At 31.8% G+C, this 18,441-nt stretch overlaps 2 protein-coding genes across 2 annotated transcripts; both read left to right on the top strand.

The window, feature by feature from the left end:
- Nucleotides 1-3,408, top strand: LOC106642862 (juvenile hormone acid O-methyltransferase-like). Its single transcript, XM_089593082.1, has 5 exons — nt 1-215; nt 1,891-2,062; nt 2,779-2,911; nt 2,989-3,136; nt 3,224-3,408. Exons 1-5 carry the CDS (start codon nt 29-31, stop codon nt 3,406-3,408), a joined length of 825 nt encoding a protein of 274 aa, XP_089449208.1. The 5' UTR covers nt 1-28.
- A 2,862-nt stretch (nt 3,409-6,270) lies between these two features.
- Nucleotides 6,271-14,160, top strand: LOC111643740 (juvenile hormone acid O-methyltransferase-like). The gene is made up of 5 exons (XM_089593078.1): nt 6,271-6,585; nt 9,506-9,677; nt 13,531-13,663; nt 13,741-13,888; nt 13,976-14,160. The coding sequence occupies exons 1-5, from the start codon at nt 6,399-6,401 to the stop codon at nt 14,158-14,160; spliced, it is 825 nt and encodes a 274-aa protein (XP_089449204.1). The 5' UTR covers nt 6,271-6,398.
- The last annotated feature ends 4,281 nt before the right edge of the window (nt 14,161-18,441 follow it).

Raw genomic sequence — 18,441 nt, 5'->3', positions numbered from 1 at the left:
TCTTGATCGGTTTGATAAAAATCAAACAATGAATGACGTCAAGGGATACATGGAGGCCCACGAACTGCAGGCTCACGACGATGCCGATCTTATCGAAGAGTTTAGTGACGAACTTGCAAAAATGACCGGAAAGTGCATCGACATCGGCTGCGGACCTGCCTCAGTTACGCGCAAGCTCCTCATGCCCCGACTGCCACCTAATGTTCACATCGTTGGTAAGTGGCAAGTTTAGTGCGCAACAAGTTGTGAAAAAAACAATTTTTTTCGACCTAGAGGTTGGGAACTTTCTCTTTACAGCTGTGGGGATAGGAAAAATCAGATACAACCCATATCCGGAAAGGAAAAAAGTGTCAGATAGTCCGTTTATTGTCCAAAGCAAAGCCAACAATATCCGGAAGGTTTAATACCATTCTTACATATTTATTCATACATTGAATGGCTATGAGCATATAAATATGATTAAGTGTTACATTTAAACTTAGGTGAATATCTTTTGATAACCAGTTATTACTTGTACTTTTCGAAATACCGATGTATTCAGTGTTAAGAGATATTTTTTGTATTATTTTTTTTATTCTATTCCCGGGATTACAAACTTGAAAACAAGGTTGACAATTCACGCGAAGGTCCGAAGATATGTTAAAAAATATACTTCACAGTAATACATAATATAGTTTGTTTATGAAAATTCGTGTGATTACGAGGTTATCAAATTGTAGGAACAGGTTTAATTTTGATGAATAAAGTTTTTCTTTTTTTTTTAACTGATTTTTATTCTACTAAAGAGCCACCCTCAAGTATTTTTTTAACGAGTGTGCTTGCATTTATTTTATGTAAAACTCGACTGCTAGTAAATCGACACAAGCCTCCCTTAAATTTTTGTATTGGTACCGAATTTTTAATAATTTTTATTATCATTATGTTTCCATTTTTGCTTTTTTATAAGCGCCTTTTATCGGTCGAAAATTAAATTTTTTTTAATATGTTAGGAATATTTTTATCATGTAGAAAATCAAGATTAAGTATGTTTGCATATGTGTAATAAGTTAGTTCTTAGAGTACTTAATTATTATGACGGAGTACGTTTACTGATGATCAACCAAAGTCTTCAAAAATCAACTAAAAAAAGTTCTATAAAAATAGAAAACTAATATTAAAGACAAAATCATTGCGTTGCTTTAGTGGAAAAAAGTACTTGGTACTCTGTTTTTTAACTTTTTCTCGTAAAAGACAACTACTTAATTAAATTTTTTGTCGAAACAGTAAGTATCTTGAGTATTTTGATTTTTTATAAAAATTTCTAGTACTTATATTTCAATTTTATTTTTTCAGTTACTACTTTCATTTCTGGTAAAAAAATCTCAGAATTAAATTTTTCAAACCTAATATTTAATTTTAGGAAATCTTTATCTTACGTACATCTCTCTTTCTCTTTCTTTTTTAAATAATACGACAACTCGTTTGGTGTTATATATATACATATATATATATAAATATATATATATATATATGTAGTTACTTTAAAAATTCAGAGTAAGTAGATTTATTGGATTTATACTTCGAAAATATTACCCTTTTCTAATAAAAATGAAATATGTACTTTACAACAAGCTGAAATATCAAAATTTCCTGCCATGATGAAATTAAACTATATTATTCAACTTATAAATTAAAACAAAATCTAGTCATTTGTTAGAAAGTACCCTTCCATGCAAAGTGTTAATACATCCATAAAACAAATACACTTGCAGGAAGTTATTTTTGAACTATTTTTCTTTACTTTCAACTGACAGGAACCGTCTTGTGTGCATTTAGATAGCTTGTAGTGTATAAACAAACAGTCGTAATTTCTAGCACAATGATTTTAATAATTATTTTTTATGATTTCAGGTGCTGATATATCTAAGAAAATGATTGAATTCGCTAAGCAAACTCACAGTGACGAGAAACGGTTATCATTTATCGAATTAGACATACAGGTGGAAAAAATACCAAAAGAGCTGATTTGCGCTTTCGACAACGCCGTTTCTTTCTACTGTCTAAACATGTGTCAAAATACGAGGTATGAAGATAAAATTTATTAGTATGTTGTATAAAATTTACTTTAAACGGCATACATTTTTTTAAATAGTAAATTTACGGAGAAATGCACTTGTAAAATTTTATAGCTTACAATCCGATTCATGTGCATACAATTGTAAATATTTCTATTCATATATCCTGCTTATGTTTGTTCGTCTGTATGGGGTTGGGTGAAGCAACTCTGAGATTAATTATGAAGTCTTTTCGGCACGTGTTATGCGTTTTGATTAAACAAATAAATGACAGAGCTTGCGAGCTGTAGGAACATAAAGTATGTCTAGTTATAATTCAAATCCTCTGAATTCTCACTTTAGCTGGCTATTTCGACTCACATGGATTACTTGAACTACTGATATTTATTAAAGAGCTTGATTTTTTGACGAGTTTACAAATTTTCGATTTTCTTATTAGGGACTATTTGTACATGCATCTATTATTTTGTGTATCTTGTTTTTAATATTACTTAGAACTTTAATTTTCACCCCTTCAAAGCTCAGTTCTTCCAAGCCAAACAATACATTTGAGTAGATCAAGCAGTTACAAAAAACCTGACAACTCAATGCTGTTTACAGTATTTTTTTAAATCTGATATCTTGCCTAGACACTGAGAAAATTTTTAATATGATTAGCTCTTCTGATTAATAAATACATATATTTTACCGTAATAATTAATCAAAAGATTTTTTTCTGTTTTAGAAGAACATTTGAAAATATTTACCAAATACTGCGGCCAGGTGGAAGAGCCCTGGTGCTGTATTTAGCTTACCACAAAATATATGACTGCTACCTGAGAATAGCTCAGATGTCTCAATACAAACCGTATATGACGGTAATTAATAATGATGTTTTTACTAGTACCAATAGTTTTGAAGAACAAGAACAATCCGAATATAATGTATTTTCCAGGAAGTCACTAAATTCATCCCAAAATTTCAACATTGTGACAGTCCGACGGTTCAGATGGAGAAAATACTTGAGGAAGCCGGTTTTAAGGTCTTGCACTGCAGCTTACGCAAAAAGACGTACGTCTTCAGAAATTTAGAAATCGCAAAAAGTTAGTCTTCACGTAATATATCACGCGAAAAAGTAAGCATCCAGATAATTGATATTACTTATCAAAAATATTTTTCGCATGTTTTAGAACACTTTGTGGCTGTTAATCCGTTCATAAGCAAAATGCCAGAGGACCTTGGAAAAGAATTCGGAAATGTTCTGGCACGCGAATTCGCAAGTGAAAAAAATAAGGAATTAAACGAGGAGGAGGAAGTACTTGACCCGCATCATTTACTTATCATTCATTTGGAGAAGCCGGAAAGAGAAAAATAAGGAAAAATATTTATATACGATAACTGCACGATTTAAAAAATAATCTATACATAAATCAATCATGTACACGTGTGGTTGTGATTTGATTGTAGATGCTAAAAAATTGTGAAATTAGGTTGATAAGTAAAAGATATAATATTTTATATTTATGTCATATAATATATACTGAATAATAGTACATAGATACTGTATACTATTATGCAGGGGTTGCTCGAACATTAATTAAATTTTTCTGATTTTAATCTCGAAAATTTATTTATTAATTAGGCTATTCTTTGATTATATCTGATGATTATTATAATAACCAATATAATAAAGCAAATTACTTTTTACTTTAAATGTAAACTTCAGTCTATAAATTATTTAATAACAGAATTATTTACTGAATTATTTATCTAATAGCGTGAGAGCACTACAAGATATGTGTTCTCAAAAGCTCAAGCCAAGGCTCTTTCAACGTAGGGTTCCTATATGAGTCTGTAGGTTCCATAGTGTTTTTTCTACAATGTTAACTATGAGAAAAAATTTTTCTTGTATGGTTGAGACAGACATGTTTTAAAAATTAAAAAACTGTGCAAACAGTACTATATTAGCCACACGCATTTGCTGAAAAAGGACTTAGGGCGTACAACGTTAATCATCACATTATACAGTCTCGTAATTACATCATACACATTCCTCTGTTGCCAGTCGAACAGTCCACTTCGCATCAGTGATTACTCCTTCATAAGAAAACACTTTAAACGGCCTTTATTAGGGCCCTGGATCTCCACTCTCCTGTTTTTCGGACCTCCTAGAAGAGACGCCGAAACTGCATAGTCGTCTCTCTGTCACCAAACCTCGCTCGGGCTCGTCAACCTATACGTCGGCCTGGATGGCCCCCTCTTCTAACGGTGCCAAGGCCAGAAAAATCGAGGATCAGCCAGGTCCTACAGGCGAACTTAAGCATAAGCAGGATCACTGCTGCACCATGGAATCGATCACTGACGATCCTGATACCCACATGGAGGAGTGCAATTTGTTACATTCCTCCATTTTAACTTTTGCATCTAACTCTCAACATGAGCACCTTGAGACTTTAATAGCGGAACTTCAGGCTACAATTACGAGCCTTTGAGAACAACAGGCGCAATCAAATGCCATCATCTCTGAACTACGAACAACCATCGCCGCTCAAAGCGCCACCCTACAAAAACTCGCCGGCACATCTACCGCGAATCCTTCTAGTCAAACCCACGGTACTCAGATCAGGAGTGCGAAACGTAAGGCTACGTCTGAAGCAAAACCCCGTCATGGAACCGGCCTTTTTAACGACTTTTCATCCGAGTCAGAATCCGCCAAGGACCCTGAAGAAGAAACTCCGGCACCTGGCTTCACACAGCGTCAATCAGCACCTCCACCAATCATCATACGTGAGTCCAAACGCTGGCCGAAAATACACTCTGCGTTGACAGCCGAGAACATCGAACTCTGCAAGGCAGTCAACGTTAACGACGGCGTAAAAATCTATACCAAGACATTCGATGACTTCAGATACATAACCTCTGAACTGGAGAAGAGCAAGGTCGAGTACACGACCCATCAACTAAAACAAGACCGCGACCTCGAGGTCGTCATTCGTGGTGTTTTTCAGCACCTTATGGACACCGAAGTTCTCAAAGAACTCCAATCCAAAGTACGAACAGTTAAAAACGTTCATCGTATGCGCAAAGGTAACCAGGTCTGGCCACTAGTCGTAGTTCATCTCGACTCTACCCCTGAATCCAAAGCAGCCATCTTCGGAATTCACTTAATCGGCGGCCTGAGCGTAAGAGTTGAACCGAAGAAAAAGACGTCCCTCATTCTGCAGTGTAAGCGCTGTCAGAAATACAACCACACAGCGAACTACTGCCACGCACAGTGGGTCTGCGCGTTTTGCTCAGGCAATCACGCCACCCCTGCCTGCACCACGAGAACGGTCAAGGACGCCAAGCCGTCCTGTGCAAATTGTTCCGGAAACCACTGGTCTTCCTATCGATGCTGCCCAAAAGCACCAGTCATAACCACCAGGACTGAGCAACAGCCCTCACCCACCAAAGCAGTCAACCAGGCCAACGACATTCTTAACCAGCGAAAACAAGGATTGAGCTACGCCCAAGCTACCAAGGGAACAGGCAACCAGACGTCCCTCCTTGGCCCTGTCCAAATAACGCACTACATGCAGTCATCTAGTCAGCCGTCTCTCAATTCGTCGTCAATCTCACGACAGCTAGTCTTTAGATCTCATGAAAAATCCAAACCACCATACTCTAGCATGATCAGAAACAATTTCTTGTTCTTGTCCGGCACACCCCTCAATGCCATTAGCTAATAAGGAAATTCAACTCTTATTATTTGGGTTACAAACGGCGTATTTTAATTCGATTCCATAATTTATAAGGCATTTATATCACATGCCGATGTATGATTTTTCGTTTATTACAAAGCTTCTTTCATGAAGAAGCAAAACCAATTTTTTTAAAACAATAAAATCAAAATGAAATAAGAAATCGATAAAATCGAAATATCATTTTTCAGTGATAATGGATAATCAAAAACAAACAAAAAACGTTCAATATTTGATAAAATTGGTCGAGGGGACTCGGAGAACGACTGATTACACACACAAGCAGACACATGTGCACGGGTGCTCTCAATAGAGCGAGAGAAAGAGAGTGGCACAGACGACAGACATTTTTATCAGAGTATTATATTTCAAATCTAAAATTCAAAAAACTTTTCAATATCAGTTATTTCAGTATGAAATTTTTCGTCCATCACAAGCCAATTCTTCCTGAGTCACCGCTACTTCAATCACATATAAAAAAAAGCCCGTGCAATTAGATATGAACAGTCAAGAGGTAAGCCTCGCTTTGACAGTAGCTTGTTGAGTGCGAGCTTGACTCAGTATACGTTTGACTACGTTTTGCCCTACAGCTTCGGATCTTGATCGGTTTGATAAAAATCAAACAATGAATGACGTCAAAGGATACATGGAGGCCCACGAACTGCAGGCTCACGAAGATGCCGATCTTATCGAAGAGTTTAGTGACGAACTTGCAAAAATGACCGGAAAGTGTATCGACATCGGCTGCGGCCCTGCCTCAGTTACGCGCAAGCTCCTCATGCCCCGACTGCCACCTAATGTTCACATCGTTGGTAAGTGGCAAGTTTAGTGTGCAACAAGTTGTGAAAAAAACAATTTTTTTCGTCCTAGAGGTTGGGAACTTTCTCTTTACAGCTGTGGGGATAGGAAAAATCAGATACAACCCATATCCGGAAAGTAAAAAAGTGTCAGATAGTCCGTTTATTGTCCAAAGCAAAGCCAACAATATCCGGAAGGTTTAATACCATTCTTACATATTTATTCATACATTGAATGGCTATGAGCATATAAATATGATTAAGTGTGACATTTAAATTTAGAAGAATATCTTTTGATAACCAGTTATTATTTGTACTTTTCGAAATACCGATGTATTCAGTGTTAAGAGATATTTTTTGTATTATTTTTTTTATTCTATTCCCGGGATTACAAACTTCAAAACAAGGTTGACAATTCACGCGAAGGTCCGAAGATATGTTAAAAAATATACTTCACAGTAATACATAATATAGTTTGTTTATGAAAATTCGTGTGATTACGAGGTTATCAAATTGTAGGAACAGGTTTAATTTTGATGAATAAAGTTTTTCTTTTTTTTTTTAACTGGTTTTTATTCTACTAAAGAGCCACCCTCAAGTATTTTTTTAACGAGTATGCTTGCCGATTGAAATCGACTGCTAATAAATCACATGCCTCCCTTTAATTTTTGTATAGTTATCGAATTTTTAATAACTTTCATTATCATTATGTTTTTATTTTTGCTTTTTTATCAACGCCTTCTATCGGTCGAAAATTAAATTTTTTTTAACATGTGAGGAATATTTTTTTACAATGTATAGACAATCAAGATTGGGTATGTATGCATATGTGTAATAAGTTAGTTCTCAGAGTACTTAATTATTTTGACGGAGTTCGTTTACTGATGATCAACCAAAATCTTTAAAAATCAACCAAAAAAAGTTCTATAAAAATAGAAAACTAATATTAAAGACAAATTCATTGCATTGCTTTAGTGGAAAAAAGTACTTGGTACTCTGTTTTTTCACTTTTTCTCGTAAAAGACAACTACTTAAAAAATTTTTTGTCGGAACACAAAGTATCTTAAGTATTTTGATTTTTTATAAAAATGTCTAGTACTTATATTTCAATGTTAATTTTTGAGATACTACTTTCATTTGGTTATATATATATATATATATATATATATATATATATATATATATATATATATCCCTATATTATATAGTTGTATTGACGAAAGTGAGTCTCAGTCCCCCCTCTCCCCCTGCTACCCCTCAGCTCCCCCTCGATTTACGTTGTTATTTGCTTGTTTTAACGTCATTTTTAATCAAATTGTAGTTGAGTAAGCTTCCCCCTGCTGCTCCTCTACCTCCCCCGCAACAAAATACTTATTCATCTAATGTTTTACCCTCATAAATGTTAAAAAATATAAGCAATTTAGTACCTAAGTCATACCTCGTTTTTAGGGTTTTTTAAGTCACTGTTCATAGGTCTCCCTCTGTCTATTCGCTTCCCCTTACTCACTATGTGTCTCTGAAGTACCATTATTTGTTTAACTTGATTGAACTTTTACATTTCAAATCTCTTTCTGGTCCATGTCTACTTTACCTAAATATAAAATTCTTGATTACTTGAGGACTTTATTAAGTAAAAGACAGAGTTCAGGAGGAGGTATAATTAAATAGACAAACACAATTAAGCTTTTAAAACAATAATTCATTCTGTTAGCTTAATGTTGTGACATTTTATGTTTCATTTTAACCCATCTGTTCTTTTAAAACCCTTTCCACATTTTTCACATATTTATTTTTCATGGTTTTTATTAATTAACATACGTCTGTTTTAATGTAACGATCTTCAAAGTTACATATTTTTGAATCACTGAAAAATTTCTAGCTAAACAATATTTTTAATTTCTGATTTATTCTCGGATGCACTTTGAATAAGAATTCTTTTTGGATTCTTACATCTTAATAAAGCAACGTATAATTGTCCGTAAGAGAATAAAGGTTTTTTAATATACAATCCTAAAGAATCAAAACTTTGTTTTTCTGATTTTTTAATAAATATAGAACATGCTAATACAAAGGGAAACTGTTTTCTATAGCAGACAAAAAGTAATGATAATAAGGTGCCAGTATTCATTGATATTCTAGGAATATAAACTTTGCTTTTTTTTTCTCCCATAATTATTTCTGCTTCGATATTATACTTAAATAATTTTGTTATTTTTAATCTTGTGCCTCCACAGAGACCGTCTGATATACTTAAAGTTCTTATTAACACTACTATAGCATTTATTTTTAATTTTAATTCGTGTAATGGAAGACCCTCTCTAATATTATTTTAAAATACTATTGGAAAATTAATATTTATGCTAATTCAATTATGTTAATCATATGTTTTATCAACTCCTTTGTGAGTCACGTATTCTGCTGTTGTGAACTAATTTTCAGCCTTTATTGATAAATACACGAGTAATGTCGTTATTTTGTCTACTCAATCTGTTAGTGGGGGGTTGGCGCGTGGAGCGCGCAGGGGGGCGTCAGCCCCACTAGTATATATATATATATGTAGTTACTTCAAAAATTCAGAGTTAGTAGATTTATTGGATTTATACTTCGAAAATATTACCCTTTTCTAATAAAAATGAAATACGTACTTTACAACAAGCTGAAATATCAAAATTTTTTGCCAAGATAAAATCAAACTATATTATTCCACTTATAAATTAAAACAGAAGCTAGTCATCTGTTAGAAATTACCCTTTCATGCAAAGTGTTAATACATCCATAAAACAAATACACTTGCAAGAAGCTATTTTTGAACAATTTTTCTTTACTTTCAACTGACAGGAACCGTCTTGTGTGCATTTAGATAGCTTGTAGTGTATAAGCAAACAGTCGTAATTTCTAGCACAATGGTTTTAATAATTATTTATTATGATTTCAGGTGCTGACATATCCAAGGAAATGGTCAAATTTGCTAAGCAAACTCACAGTGACGAGAAACGGTTATCATTTATCGAATTAGACATACAGGTGGAAAAAATACCAAAAGAGCTGATTTGTGCCTTTGACAACGCCGTTTCTTTCTTCTGTCTACACTGGTGTCAAAATACGAGGTATAAAGATAAAATTTATAAGTATGTCATATAAAATTTACTTACTTGAAACAGCATGAATTTTTTTAAATGCTAAATTTACAGAGAAATGCCCTTGTAAAATTTTATAGCTTACAACCCGATTCATATGCATATGATGGTAAATATTTTTATTCGTATATCCTACATATGGTTGTTCATCTGTATGGAGTTTTGTGAAGCAACTCTGGAATTAATTATGAAGTCTTTTCGGCACGTGTTATGCGTTTTGATTAAACAAATTTAATTTTCTAATTAGGGACTATTTTGACATGCATCTATTACTTTGTGTATTTTGTTTTTAATATTACTTAGAACTTTAATCTTCATCCCTTTGAAGCTAATAGACAAGTAGAAAATCCGCTGAACCTAAAAATTAATATCCAAGGGTTCGTTTTTAATATAGTACGTAATTCAATGCGTAGTTTACGAAAAAAATTGTTAAAAACTCGAAAGCTCTCTTGAATAGCGTAAAAACAGCTTTTTCCGCCCTCGGGTGGTTTTGGGAGGCTGGTACTTCCTCGGGCAAAAAAGCAGTTTTCCGATACTCGTTCGAAAAGTCTCCTTTACGAACCTCGTTACGGATTTCGCCTTCGGCTCGGGCCGCAAACCTCTCAGTTCGCAAACAAAGACTTTTCAAACTCGTAGGAAAACTACTATTAAAACTTGTTTCGCTTATATCTCATTAACGGTAACAGATCGAACGAAAATAAAAATACCAGCGTGTAAAGCGGAAAATTTCCTATCGATAAGGTCTTTTACTTTTGTTCGGACCAATACAAAATTTTAAGATCAAAAATATCTTATGTATATTCGTCCAATATGCCATGAGAGCGAGTGAGACAGAGAGCGCGTGGACAAGCAGCTGTGTGCTCCGACCTACACCGACGATCGTCGGGTGCTCCTTGCATGAATATAGGTGTATACGTGATCATATGTGTGCACTATGCAGTATCCGCATCTACTTACACTAAAATCAGTGTTTCGAACTTTTTGGAGTCAGAGAGGAATGAGGCTTGAAGAGCAACTCTTTATGTATGAAAAAATATGTTGTTAAGGTAAATGTCCCTATTGTGAGACAGGGTTAAGCGTACTAAAAAGTAAATTAAGCTATTCAAAACCAAAAAATACACATAAGTGGGCAATTTTTTGTATTATAATATAAAATGACGTGCTTTAGCAATAAAAAATTTATTTTAATGTATAAATAAGATCGCAATAATAATTTAATTTGAAATAATCGAGAAAAATATGAGGTACCGATTAATGGCACATCAAAAAATAGTATGGCCCAGTTGTCCCACTCAGTTAGTCCCGGTTTATAGGACATACAAAAACCGTTATGTTTAACCTACCTTGATAAAAAAAATATGTTGTAGATCGTAAAAATTAATAACAATTTTTATAATATAAAGAAGTTCATCCCAAAAAATCACAATCTTCTATAATTTAACAAAACAAGCTCAAAGGAAGGTAAAAATCAAGATTTTAAATAATTTTCGGAAATAATAATAATTCTTAAAGATATTCAAACTTAATTTATTCATTCATATAATTGACATTAGAATTTAAACAAATAAATAGTATGATGCCTGACACTAAACTTTAAATTTTGACAAACAATAAAATATTAAGAGAACAAAATATATTAATCTTAATATACCTACTTTTCTTGTTTAATTCTTTTTTTAATATCTTTAATGTATTCTTGTAACTTTTTTAATCCTCTTTTATGTTTTTTATCTCTTGTAATTGTTATTTTTCTCCCTTCTTTTTCTAAAATAAAATCAATACACGTCATATAATAAAATAAAAGTTACAGTAAAATAATAGAATTGTGGGTTTTGAGTGAATAAATCGATTCTATAGTCTAATTGTCTGAACGTAAAAAGTATGTGATAAAATGATTATTTTTTAATAAAATATATCGTGGTTATTAAAAGATATTTTTTAAGGTGAAAAAAATCATGAACTAAAAAATTTGTAGTATAAATTTCTTTTTCATACATTTAACACTCTTGAGGTTATAAGTTTATGTAATCAAATATTATATAAAAAGTTTATATAAACTTATAACCTCAAAATTTAGCAGTCATTGAACTCTTTGTTTTGTAATTACCTACTTAATTAAGAACATTTATAGATTTTATTTAAAAAATGAAAGAAAAAAAAAAGAGAAAAGAGTGTTAAATGTATGAAAAAGAAATTTATACTACAAATTTTTTAGTTCATGATTTTTTTCACCTTAAAAAATATCTTTTAATAACCACGATATATTTTATTAAAAAATAATCATTTTATCACATACTTTTTACGTTCAGACAATTAGACTATAGAATCGATTTATTCACTCAAAACCCACAATTCTATTATTTTACTGTAACTTTTATTTTATTATATGACGTGTATTGATTTTATTTTAGAAAAAGAAGGGAGAAAAATAACAATTACAAGAGATAAAAAACATAAAAGAGGATTAAAAAAGTTACAAGAATACATTAAAGATATTAAAAAAAGAATTAAACAAGAAAAGTAGGTATATTAAGATTAATATATTTTGTTCTCTTAATATTTTATTGTTTGTCAAAATTTAAAGTTTAGTGTCAGGCATCATACTATTTATTTGTTTAAATTCTAATGTCAATTATATGAATGAATAAATTAAGTTTGAATATCTTTAAGAATTATTATTATTTCCGAAAATTATTTAAAATCTTGATTTTTACCTTCCTTTGAGCTTGTTTTGTTAAATTATAGAAGATTGTGATTTTTTGGGATGAACTTCTTTATATTATAAAAATTGTTATTAATTTTTACGATCTACAACATATTTTTTTTATCAAGGTAGGTTAAACATAACGGTTTTTGTATGTCCTATAAACCGGGACTAACTGAGTGGGACAACTGGGCCATACTATTTTTTGATGTGCCATTAATCGGTACCTCATATTTTTCTCGATTATTTCAAATTAAATTATTATTGCGATCTTATTTATACATTAAAATAAATTTTTTATTGCTAAAGCACGTCATTTTATATTATAATACAAAAAATTGCCCACTTATGTGTATTTTTTGGTTTTGAATAGCTTAATTTACTTTTTAGTACGCTTAACCCTGTCTCACAATAGGGACATTTACCTTAACAACATATTTTTTCATACATAAAGAGTTGCTCTTCAAGCCTCATTCCTCTCTGACTCCAAAAAGTTCGAAACACTGATTTTAGTGTAAGTAGATGCGGATACTGCATAGTGCACACATATGATCACGTATACACCTATATTCATGCAAGGAGCACCCGACGATCGTCGGTGTAGGTCGGAGCACACAGCTGCTTGTCCACGCGCTCTCTGTCTCACTCGCTCTCATGGCATATTGGACGAATATACATAAGATATTTTTGATCTTAAAATTTTGTATTGGTCCGAACAAAAGTAAAAGACCTTATCGATAGGAAATTTTCCGCTTTACACGCTGGTATTTTTATTTTCGTTCGATCTGTTACCGTTAATGAGATATAAGCGAAACAAGTTTTAAAAGCTATTTCTAGGCATTGAATTACGTACTATATCAAAAACGACCCCTTGGATATCAATTTTTAGGTTCAGCGGATTTTCTACTCGTCTATAGGTTCTTCCAAGCCAAACGATACGTTTAAGTAGATCAAGCAGTTGACAAAAAACCCGACAACTCAATGCTGTTTAAAGTACTTTTTAAAAACCGAGATCTTGCCCAGACACTGAGAAAATTTTTAATATGATTAGCTCTTCTGATTAATAAATACATATATTTTACCGTAACAATTAATCAAAAGATTTTTTTTCTGTTTTAGAAGAGCATTTGAAAATATTTACCAAATACTGCGGCCAGGTGGAAGAGCCCTGGTGATGTATGTAGCTTACCACAAAATATTTGACTGCTACCTGAGAATAGCTCAGATGTCTCAATACAAACCGTATATGACGGTAATTAATAATGATGTTTTTACTAGTACCAATAGTTTTGAAGAACAAGAACAATCCGAATATAATGTATTTTCCAGGAAGTCAGTAACTTCATCCCAAAATTTCAACATTGTGACAGTCCAACGGTTCAGATGAAGAAAATACTTGAGGAAACCGGTTTTAAGGTCTTGCACTGCAGCTTACGCAAAAAGACGTACGTCTTCAGAAATTTGGAAATCACAAAAAGTTGGTCTTCACGTAATATATCACGCGAAAAAGTAAGCATCTAGATAATTGATATTACTTATCAAAAATATTTTTCGCATGTTTTAGAACACTTTGTGGCTGTTAATCCGTTCATAAGCAAAATGCCAGAGGACCTTGGAAAAGAATTCGGAAATGTTCTGGCACGCGAATTCGCAAGTGAAAAAAATAAGGAATTAAACGAGGAGGAGGAAATACTTGACCCGCATCATTTACTTATCATTCATTTGGAGAAGCCGGAAAGAGAAAAATAAGGAAAAATATTTATATACGATAACTGCACGATTTAAAAAATAATCTATACATAAATCAATCATGTACACGTGTGGTTGTGATTTGATTGTAGATGCTAAAAAATTGTGAAAATAGGTTGATAAGTAAAAGATATAATATTTTATATTTATGCAATATAATATATACTGAATAATAGTACATAGATACTGTATACTATTATTCAGGGGTTGCTTAAACATTAATTAAATTTTTCTGATTTTAATCTCGAAAATTTATTTATTAATTAGGCTATTCTTTGATTATATCTGATGATTATAATAACAACCAATATAATAAAGCAAATTACTTTTCACTTTGAATGTAAATTTCAGTCTATAAATTATTTAATAACAGAATTATTTACTGAATTATTTATCCAATAGCGTAAGAGCACTACAAGATATGTGTTCTCAAAAGCTCAAGCCAAGGCTCTTTCAACGTAGGGTTCCTATATGAGTCTATAGGTTTCATAGTGCTTTTTCTACAATGTTAACTATGAGAAAAATCTTTCTTGTATGGTTGAGACAGACATGTTCTAAAAATTAATAAATTCTACAAACAGTACTATATTGGCTACACGCATTTGCTGAAAAAGGACTCAAGGCATACAACGTTAACAATCCTATTATACATTTGTGTAAAAGTTTTTTTAAGCTTACACCAACTTTCATTAGGTTACGTATTAGTTAGGACCATTTGCTATGTAACGCATTAATTTTTTTCTTCTTCCATTTATACATTTTTGGTATAAATATAAGTATTGTAGATTTTTTAATAAATACATTTTTATAAAAATGTCGTATTTAACATTATGAATGTAAAATAGAGTCATGGCAATATACATAGAAAGTAAAGGTATAACTTTCTCTTGATGTTTTTATTTGCATCGATTTGTGCAATAATCACAATGAGTAAAAAATGTGTAAAACACTGTGATTGTAATAACTTTTCTACAATATTGTTTAGCATTTCCAAAATGACCATGAATTATTATTTTATACTGTACACGTTTTATTTTATCTTTTTAGCTAGAAACACAATTAATTTCCCAGACACAGTTTTTTTTTTTTTCTTTTTTTTTCTTTTTTCTTGACATTTTTATATCCTACAAGCAAAGGTCTACATACTTTTCAGACGTAAACTAATTGTTCTCAGCGATCTGCCGTAGGCTACCGGTCTCATAGGACTAAACAAGCGACACGGAATACTTTCCTTAGATAAGAGAGTTGGATAAAATACTCATAAACCGGAACACTCATGTAAGAAATGGTCATGTCTTGTTTTCTTTTTAGCGTAGTATATTTTTTGTACGTCACTAGAAGTAACATTGTACTTTTCAGTTGGTCGTATATTAATAAAAGCTTACTTCTAATTATTATTTACAAACCTTATATACAATACATACAACGTCATTTATGATGAGTGCATGGAGAAACGTTAGCCCGTTGCATCATGTTTTTTTAAGAAAAGTAATACAAGCCAAAAATAGAGATAACTCAGTTTAATTTCGTTGATGTACGAGTAACAGTACAATACTACGAGTGTCATAAAAAAGGTATACTTACTGTGCCAAGATGGATACAAAATTTGACAATTTTCACAACTTTGCAAGATAATCATACAATACTGCAAATCAGTGAGATGTAGAGTCTCTGCGCGAGATGTGAGCACTACATGGGTAGCAAGCATGACAATTGAAATAATATGGTAATTTTACCATGGCTGTTTAGTAGTAAAAAACGGGACGAAAAAGCTTCTTCCTCAGGTAGGTTACCATCGGGACGCTCGTGACTGTTTTTGAAACAACGAGATATTCTCCGTTGTCTGACTGATACGGACAGATGCATTTAAGTTCATTAAGAAATCAATTATTTTGAGATTCATTAAACCTCTTGCAATTTTTCTTGAATGTGTTACTTGTATAATAAACGCAGGAAGCAAATCTGCAAGATAAGAATTACAGGGTTTTAAAACAATATTAGAGACGTTATCAAAACAAAAATAAATAATTTGTTTCACCAGCTTGTTTGATTTTGAAATATTATTCGTTATGTGATTGGTTTAAGCTGGAATTACATGGTAATGATTCAAATAAAATTTGCGGCGTGTAAAAATAAAAAACTTTTGAGTTTCTACAGTAAATATTTCTTATTTTTATAAAGTGTCATTAAAATCACAGTTTTATTGAATCATCCTTGGTTTGGACAAAAAGTAAAACCTATTATGAAAATGGCGATAATGATTATATGGTAATGTTTTGGTTATAAGTGAAGCATGTTAAACAATATTTTTTTATCACCATAATAATAAACGTACCACTACGAAGTAGAAAACATGTTGTAATGATCAGTCGGTACTGTTTGTGAATTAAAAAACCAATTATTGAAATAAGAACTGTTAAAAAATATATGAATAATGGGCAATGGAAAAGCTGTGATTGTGATACTGTTTTAGTGCAACTAAAGAGGATTAAGGTAGTACTGTCGATACCGCACTAATCAACTGAGAACTTAATCTTAATGGCAATATGTTAGTATATCTATATTCGTTGTGTGTATGTATATAATACCCTTGCTTAAGCTCTTAATTATATTCATTTAATAGTGAATTGAAGATCTCACAGGCACCTAATGAATATTATGAAGTGACCAAAATGTAATTTACGTTTTTAGCATCTTCTTTGTAGACCTTATAAATGTCTTGTTGGCCAGTGTTAAGACGTACGAAATAAATCTTCATCTTCCATAAGATTATGTGTTAAACTGGTGAGTGATAAAATGCCCATGATTTTTTTCTTCCTACACACTGTAGGTCCACAAAAATTTAACTTGATCATTTTTGGGTACTTATAATCTCATGTATTTAATTTTATCGAAATCTTGTAGGTCAACCAATATACGACAGTATTACCTTAAGTATGCCCAAAATACCCTCAATGTCGTTGTTGTAACTGTCCAATAACTTCAAGTAATCCCGAGATTATTGGAATTCATATTTATTAACAGATTACTACTGTCATTTCCATCTGTAACTACTTGTACATACAATTGTTGTATACATTGGGATGTATAAAACTAAATATTTCTTTTAAAATTATATTAACATTGATAAACATTTCAACAACGAGGTGAAAAGGATCTTGATCGCACTAATGTGTCTTTATCTCACAAAGAGCCATTGGTAAGATAAAGACGCTTCATCGTGACTGATAAAAGCTGCATAAAAAAATCAAGTTTTGATATTTATTTTACCTGTGACAATACAACAATACCACTTATTAAATGAATGATTTTTAAATCTCAACAAATAAGATAATTACAAAGCGTACGGAATTTTTTTTTTAATATACAGTACTTCTGATGTTTATTGCTCAACAGATTAAAAAACAAATTAATGACCATGAGATTAATACGAACAATTTTAAGATAAAAGCTTGTCAATCCAAACGGCAGCACAATGGTATACCGAAAATTTTATAACTTTGCCTACTCAAATACAAGAAACCAGAGCAGATATTTTTGTTGGAACTAACGAGAAACAAAGCTGCGGAAGCTTAAAGAGTTGCATACCAAATTAAAGAAATTTAAAACATTATGTCCAAAAAATTTAATGCTGTCACGAAAAAAGTAAAGAACGCTAAGAAAATTTTAAAGATCTTGATAAATATATTTTAATTGCAAATAAATTTGGGATACATAAGGCACATAAAAATACATTATATTTAATGTAAAACTGTTTCATCGCGAAAAGATATAGGTATTTTCGAAATACAACAAATACAATATTTTACATCAAGCAACAGTAGTGTATAGCCACAAAATAAACTTTCAAGAAATCATTAACATCATATTTGCTGTAATTATATTTGTTTTTGCTGGTAAACAATAAATACACAATAAAAAAAAATTTTGTACAACATTAGTTTCAATGACTTCCTTGATAATACATAACGTACTTTATGTACACGAATCCACAAAAATTTTTTAAAATATTGAAATATCGTACGGCTTTGTTTACTGCACGTTAGTATTTTTTATTAAAAATATTCCTTACTAATTTTGTGCAAGTATTTTCCACTTATATTATTATCTAAACATTTGCTCTTAAATCTAGAAACATAGTCTTGTGCTTTTCTAGTTTATCGAAGGGAAAGTAAATTATGACACTCGAGTACCTGCATATATGCACGCGTGACAAACGATTGCGCGTAGACAATTAGAGAGAGAGAAAAAGAGATAGAGAGAAATGGACGGAGCAAGCGA

This window comes from Copidosoma floridanum, unplaced genomic scaffold, assembly GCF_036245765.1.
Source record: "Copidosoma floridanum isolate Cflo_tuat_1 unplaced genomic scaffold, Cflo_Japanese_pri ptg000001l, whole genome shotgun sequence".
Classification (NCBI taxonomy): domain Eukaryota; kingdom Metazoa; phylum Arthropoda; class Insecta; order Hymenoptera; family Encyrtidae; genus Copidosoma; species Copidosoma floridanum.
This window is presented reverse-complemented; position numbering and strand designations above follow the sequence as displayed.